The sequence below is a fragment of the Trichechus manatus genome, unplaced genomic scaffold (genome assembly GCF_000243295.1).
Source record: "Trichechus manatus latirostris isolate Lorelei unplaced genomic scaffold, TriManLat1.0 scaffold00128, whole genome shotgun sequence".
Classification (NCBI taxonomy): domain Eukaryota; kingdom Metazoa; phylum Chordata; class Mammalia; order Sirenia; family Trichechidae; genus Trichechus; species Trichechus manatus.
Window position 1 is genome coordinate 1,919,745 of NW_004444064.1, and position 7,034 is coordinate 1,926,778.

Genomic DNA, 7,034 nt, shown 5'->3' on the forward strand with positions numbered 1-7,034 from the left:
GAAGGAAGGGAAGGGAAGTGGGGGTGAAGGGAGGGAAAACAAAAGGAAAAGAAACAAACCCAGGAGGCCCCTGCAAAAGGTATCACTGACCGCATGCTTTAGAATAGAGCTTATTACTATCTTCAGAAAGAAAAATCAACAAGCAGCGTCAAAGAAAAAAAAAGCAGAAGTATAGATACAACAATCCAGAATTAAAAATCTAGACAATAACATGACAGAAACACAGAAGAGAATCTTTGTGACCTTGGCTTAGGCAAAGATTTCTTAAGATACGAGAGCAAAAGCACTATTTTTAAAAACTGATAAACTGGACATTATCAAAATTTAAAACTTTTGCTCTTTGAAAGACACATTAAAAGAATAAAAAGACAAGCCACAACCTGCAAATCATATTTCTGATAAAGGATTTATATTCAAAAGAGAAAGAATTAGACTCCAAGGTGAAGTTCATAAGGTCAGATATGAGTTGATTAACCCTGCTTATATGGGAGTGGATGGGGTGAGGGGAGGGGAAGAGGAGAGGGGAAAGCAGGACAATAACGAAGGAAGAAGAAAGGAAGGAGGCAGGAGGCCCTTTACATGACCCCGCCCATGGGAAGCACACACACAAGCACATGAAGCATGTATCTGCACTCAGGGCAGAAGAAACTGGGGCTTGGTGACATGTTGATGGTGGCGGTCTCAGGATTCAGACATTTCAGGTGACTTTTAATTTGTCCTTTTACTTGGTGTGAAGTTTTATTTTATTTTTTAACACCAAACATGTATTATTTATATAATCAGAAAAGAAACTATTTTTAGTGTGATAAAGCTTTTTTAATTGTATATTAAATTGGTAAGAAATTATACAGTCAACTAGTTCTCAGATCATTTCTTCACATTCCTATGTTAAAATAACATTTAAAATCTTAAATGTCCTTCCCAGATAGCCTTTCAACAAAATGGCCATTTCTTAAAATTCCTGTTGAAATTTTTTCTTTATGAAAAAGGCTTTATCAAAGCAGCTTAAATATAAAGGAAGTACACAATCACATACTGTGAAACATTGTTAAACAGATAGAATGCTCAAAAGTTATCTAGAATTTTAAATACTTAAAAAAATGTTTTCAATGGGTATCCTGATATTCAAGTGACATATAAGACAAAATTTAAATATTCATAAAAGCACTGCCAAACAGAGTGACTGAAATCTAATTAGAAGAAAATCTCCAAAATTAGAAAAATAAAAAATACTAAATCATCTATAACCAGCTGTCACTGAGTCACCGCTGACTCACGGCAAGCCCCTGTGTGCCAGAGTGGAACTGTGCGCCACAGGGTTTTCAACGGCTGGTTTTTCAAAAGTAGATCGCCAGGCCTTTCTTCTGAAGTGTCTCTGTGTGAACTTGAACCTCCAACCTTTCAGAGCAGATGAGTCCGTTAACCCTTTTCCCCACCCAGGGACTCCAAATCATCTATACCTAGTAGTAAAATCACTCCATAATGTACAAATATTACTAATACTAATTAAACACAAAATATCTAATGTTCAAAAATATTCAAAGAGATTACTCTAATGAGGGCGGGAGGAAGATTTTCCCAAAGACTTTTGTAAGCATCCCCTAAGAAACAGGCGCCAAGTTACAGGTTACATTAAAGCAGACTGGTTATGTGAAGGCTGTGTTTTTTCTTGAAGATATGCTTATGTGGTAACTCATCGTTCAAGATGAAATAACTTCTACAGCAGACGTTTCGACAAAGAAAAGATAACTGGAAGCCAGGTCCGTGAGAACCCCTGGTCGTGCAGTTCTCCACATACCTGAACAGAAGCGCTCATCCCTCGAGTTGGTGGGGCGGGACTTCGGCTGTTTGGACGCGGCAGCCACTGTCTGTGGGGGTCCTGTGGTTCTGCTCTCTGCTTGCAGGGACAAGTCTACTCCTGGAACACAATTGCATCTGTGTAACATCTGTGTAAACAATCTGATTTTGCAATCATGGAAAAATCCTCATAGAAGAGCATGTATTTCTCCTGTGTTGTCACACAACATATGCTCCACCAAAGCAGAGATTCGAGCCCGCTGAGACCGTGACTGTTGCTCTGGAAAGCACAGAACCATCTCTCTGCCAAGCTGGAGGCAGACGTGGAGGTGCTGTGGACCAAGCCTGTGGACTTTTCATTCATTTTCAGAAGGTATGGGAGGAAACGGATGGGTGTTACATTTTGTCTCCTCCACTCCTCCCCACAGTGGCCCTTGAGGGGGGTGACACCCAAACTAGGGTCTGAGGGGGCCAGATTCGGCAGCCCCGAAGGAAGGACGCAGGGCCCCGCTTAGGTGAGAAGAGCTTCCTGGAGGGGCCTTTGAGAAGGGCCTGAAGCCTAAGCAGGAGGCAGGAGGTCTTCAGCTGGGTCAGTGGTAGCAGGAGGCAGCCAGAGTATCCATGCAGGCGGACAAGGTGCACAGCGGCCAGGAGGTGAGACTCCAGAGTGTGTAGGCGGGGCAGGGGGCAGAGCGCAGCGGGGACACAGGTGCTGCAGAAGGGCCTCTCTCACCCCCAGTGGTCTGCCCAACCAGCCTGGCCCCACATCCCTGTCACTCCTGTCAGCCCAGGGTGCAGCAGCCACCTCCCAGGCAGCTGACTCCCCTCGGAAAGCCCTCTACGGGTATGTTTCTGAGCTGTACTTGTTTTACTGAATTCAAAACTGCCTGTATTCCTCACTCCCAGGACTGCCCATGGTATCAAGAAACTCTGAGTGAGGAACAGCCCACTAACGATCCCTGGGGCCACCAGTGGCCCATAGATGCAGGCAGGAAAGAGCGGGGAGCAGAGAAGAGCAGAGGGGTCCTCTCTGACCACGAGGTCAGAGCTGGCCGGCTCCACACGATGCCCAGAGGACGCCTCCATCAGCGTGGCCTGGAGCAAAGGCCGCTGCCTTAGTCTGCACCTCCACTTGGCCTCCACGCCCGGCTCTGCTCCGACTCACGAGGCACCGACGTCTCCACTTGCCTAGTTCCCACATGTCAACCCAGATCCACCAGTCTGCACATCTCTCACGTCCCGCTCCCTGACAGAGAAGCTCCCAGACACCAGGGGAGAGTACAGTAATGGCGTGTAAGCCTGCAGGGCACTAAGCCCAGTCCCTGCTGGTGTTTTCAGTACTGATTTGCTGACAGTTGAGGACAGCACAAGAGGACTGGCCACAGGATCCTGCATGTGTAACAGACTTAGAGCAAAGCCTTCAGTCATGCTTCCTCAGGAATAACCTAACGTTAGCCTTTGTTTCAAAGCATCCTATAAAAACAAGCAGCAGGCATTTCTGATCCACGGGCTCCTCCAGCCCCCAATCACACAGGCAGAGTCCGTCCTCTGCCTTGAACCCAGACAGTGCTCCGTGACTGCCCCGACAGACGGACACAGTGTGGGGTGCGGGGGTGACGGTGCAACTCCCAAGGCTGCTTGTGAAAGACAACTCAGCTTCTGCAGGCAGGAGCCATGTGGGGCCGTGGGGACAGAGGCACAGGCCCAGGAGCCCAGAGAAGGCCAGCCCCGGGTGTGAGGAGCCTTCACACAACACCAGTCCAGCCTCCAGGCATGAGCTGCCCTCTGCCTAAATGCACAGATGCTGCTGCTGCTGTTTTAAACCACGAAGTTAGGCAGCGTTAGAGAATCACAACGCCCCAAAGGGCATCAAAGCTCTTCAAAATGTCGAGATACATCTATGGCAGTATTGATCAGTACCTCCCTGGCATTTCGTTTTCTGTGCCGAGATAAAAGACTTTAAAGTTCACAATGGAGCCGCATGCATTATGGATTATAAGCAGACATGCTGCAAAGTTATGTATATGGACATCCTCACACTTAAATCCCAAGATACGTGTGCTTTTACTCTTTGAGAGAGACTCACTTATTCAGCAGAGATACAGAACTCAGTGCGAAGTTACTGGATGAAAGAGTAGTAGTCGTATTTTTAATTTTAGGAGATACCAAGAGACTCCTCTCCAAAAAGCTTCTAGCAATTCACACTCCCACAAGCAGCAATGTATGAAAGGGCTATTTCCCCACATCCGTGTCAGCACTTGTTTTTCGGATGTAACAAAAAATGTTCAGAATTTTGCCAACTTCTCTAAAAAATGTTTAGAAAAATGGCTTCCTTTAATTTGCATCACCATATCTACTAGTGAGGCTGGACATAATTTACTGTTGGCTGGTCGTCTGCATTTCCCTTTCTTTGACTTCACCCAGCTAATGACTGAAGATGTCTGTTAGGGACACTCCTCGAATGGCACCCGCACTGGAGAAGCTGGGTGGCAGCTTCTGTATTCCAGATACTTGTAGGGAGTCAACCCTGTCTGTCGAGCTTTTTCTTCTAGCTCCAGGCCTCCTATCTGGCCTATGAAGACAATCCCCACTCCAAGGTTATTAAAAAATTCTCCTACATTCTGTAGTATTTTATAAGGAAAAATCTATCGAGAGCTTTAGTCCTTCTGAGGTCTATGCTTACCTATGGTAACAGTGAGAAGGTCCCAGCCTGGTTTGCCTGCAGAAGCACAGCATCATTCACCACACGGACTCGTCACCCTTCACAGTCTCTCGAATCCATGTCTGGACTCTACTCCACTAACCGGGTTGTCTACCCTGTATACCAATGTTTCACTTTTGTTATAATCAGTTGTATTTAACAGTTGTATACAACTGTATATGGTCAGCTGTAATGTCTCAAAAAGGAGTCCTGGTGGCACAGTGGTTAAGCACTCAGCTGCTAACCAAAAGGTTGGCAGTTCAAACTTACCAGCTGCTCCACAGGAAAAAGCTGTGGCAGTCAGCTTCCGTAAAGATCATGGACTTGGAAACCCTGTGGGGTAGTTCTGGTCTGTCCTATAGGGCTGCTGTTGAGTCGGGACTGAAGACAGCCACAGTTTTGGTTTTTTTGGTTTAATGTCTCAAAGGCAAGTCCTTTCTCACAAATGTTCTTTTTTAAAAATCTACTGGCAACTCTCAGAACTTTTCTCTTTAAAATGAGCCATTATTTCTAATCCCAGGTTTAAAAACAATCAGCTGCTGGTATTCTGACTGGACTGGATTATGTTCATACATTAATTTGGAAATTGCCAGTTGTAGAATACTAAGTGTTTCCATTTAGGAAGCTGGCATGTTTCTTCATTTTTTAGGGTCTTGGTTATTTCTTTCAAATAGATTCTACGGTCCTAATATAGGTGCTGTGTCTTTCTTGCTGAATGTATTAATAAGTGTCTTAGTTATCTAGTGCTACTGTAACAGAAATACCACAAATCGGTGGCTTTAACAAACAAAAATTTATTTTCTCACAGTTTAGGAGGCTACAAGTCCAAACTCAAGGTGCCAGCTCTAGAGGAAGCCTTTCTCTCTCTGTGAGCTCTGGAGGAAAGTCCTCGTCTCTGAGCGTCTACTCCTGGATGATCTTCACGTGACTTGACATCTCTCTTCCCCCATCTCTGCTCTGCTCACTTGTTTAATCTCTTTTATATCTCAAAAGAGACTGACTCAAGATACACCCTACACTAATCCTGCCTCATTAACACAACAAAGAAAACCCACTCCCAAATGGGATTATAACCACAGGCATAGAGGTTAGGATTCACAACACATATTTTGGGGGGACATAACTCAATCCCTAACAAGAAGCATTTGACAGTTTATTGCCATAATAAATGTGATTTTTCCATTAACAGAGATATTGCTAGAGAAAAATGGATTGATTCTTGCACATTAGCCGCTATCTGTACGTCTATCAAACCAACTGCTCTGACAATAAGCAGACTCACCTGGGTTTGAGGTATAAAATAATACCGGCGTAAAGATGATTGTCTTTTCTGTCTAGTACCCACTCGGCTTTGTTTGCCCATCTCACTGCATCAGCCATGACCACCACCATCATGTGGAGTCAGAGGATGGAGGGCAGGGAGCATCCATGCTCACCCTTGCTTGGGATGGAATGACCGAAGTATCTGACTGTTTAGTCTGACAGTTGCTGTTGACTTCGGTAAATAGGCTTTATGACGTTTCATTAGTTTCCTTCAATTCCAATTTTACTAAGAATTTTGTTTTTGTTTTGGGTGAATGTCAGTACATAAAGAAGCTCTTCAATCTTTTTTTGTTATTGATTCACTGTAAAATATATGGTATACAGACATATAGCTGCATAAACCATGGGTACAGTTTAAAGAAATATTACAGAGCAAAAATTAATGTTACTGCAGGTTAAGAAATAAAACCCTGCAGGACCTTAGAAGTCCCCTGTGACCCTCTGCAAACTCGCCTGCACAAAGAAACGGTGGGCTGACTTCTGTGAAGGCCATCTCGTCTTTCTTTACCACTATGTTAAGGTCCCTGAATAGCACAGCTCAGTGGCGTGTTCTTCTAACTTATACTGGCTCTGCTCCTTCCTTTGTGATTGCTTCTTCTACCTCCCATCCGTTCCTGAGATTGGTCCTTGCTGACGGGGGCAGCTCGCTGGCATCCCACTGGATGACTTCTGCTGCTGGACATCTGAGTTCTTGGCAGTGCAAGGACATAAGAGTATCTTGTGCACAGAGCAACTACAAGGTGCAAACGTGCAGGTACCTTTCCAGGGCACGTACGAGCTGAAGGAGAATGGCTGGTCACCTGTGCGCCCTCTCACCTTTCCTAGGTGACACTAGTTGTCAACACTCCCACGGTTCCAAATCCTCTCCAACAACCTGATGGGGAGCTGTGGACTTCATCTGCATTTCTGTCATTACTACTGACTTGTTGGCTATTAGGACTTCCTCTTCTGAAATAATCATTCAAGTCTTTTGCCCATTTTTTTTTTTTTATCATGTTGGGGATATTTTGACTATTTACATTTAAATTATTAGAATTTACTTAAAAATGCAGTCACTGTAGCCATATTTCAAGTGCTCAGTAGCTACATGTGGCTAATGGTCAGCACACAGAACAATGCAGATAGAGAACGTTTCCATCGTCACAGAAAGTTCTACTGGAAAGTGCTGTTTTATGTTTTCTGGATACTAGTTCTTTTTCAGTTATTTAGGTTA

The 7,034-nt window shown here is 44.6% G+C and overlaps 1 protein-coding gene across 1 annotated transcript in view; it reads right to left on the reverse strand.

The window, feature by feature from the left end:
* The window catches only part of DIP2A (disco interacting protein 2 homolog A), a 142,234-nt gene that overhangs the window by 99,180 nt on the left and 36,020 nt on the right, over nt 1–7,034 (reverse strand). Inside the window, exon 3 of the mRNA XM_023739099.1 lies at nt 1,799–1,918. Coding sequence (XP_023594867.1) covers nt 1,799–1,918 — 120 coding nt within the window. The remainder of the gene's footprint in view (nt 1–1,798; nt 1,919–7,034) is intronic.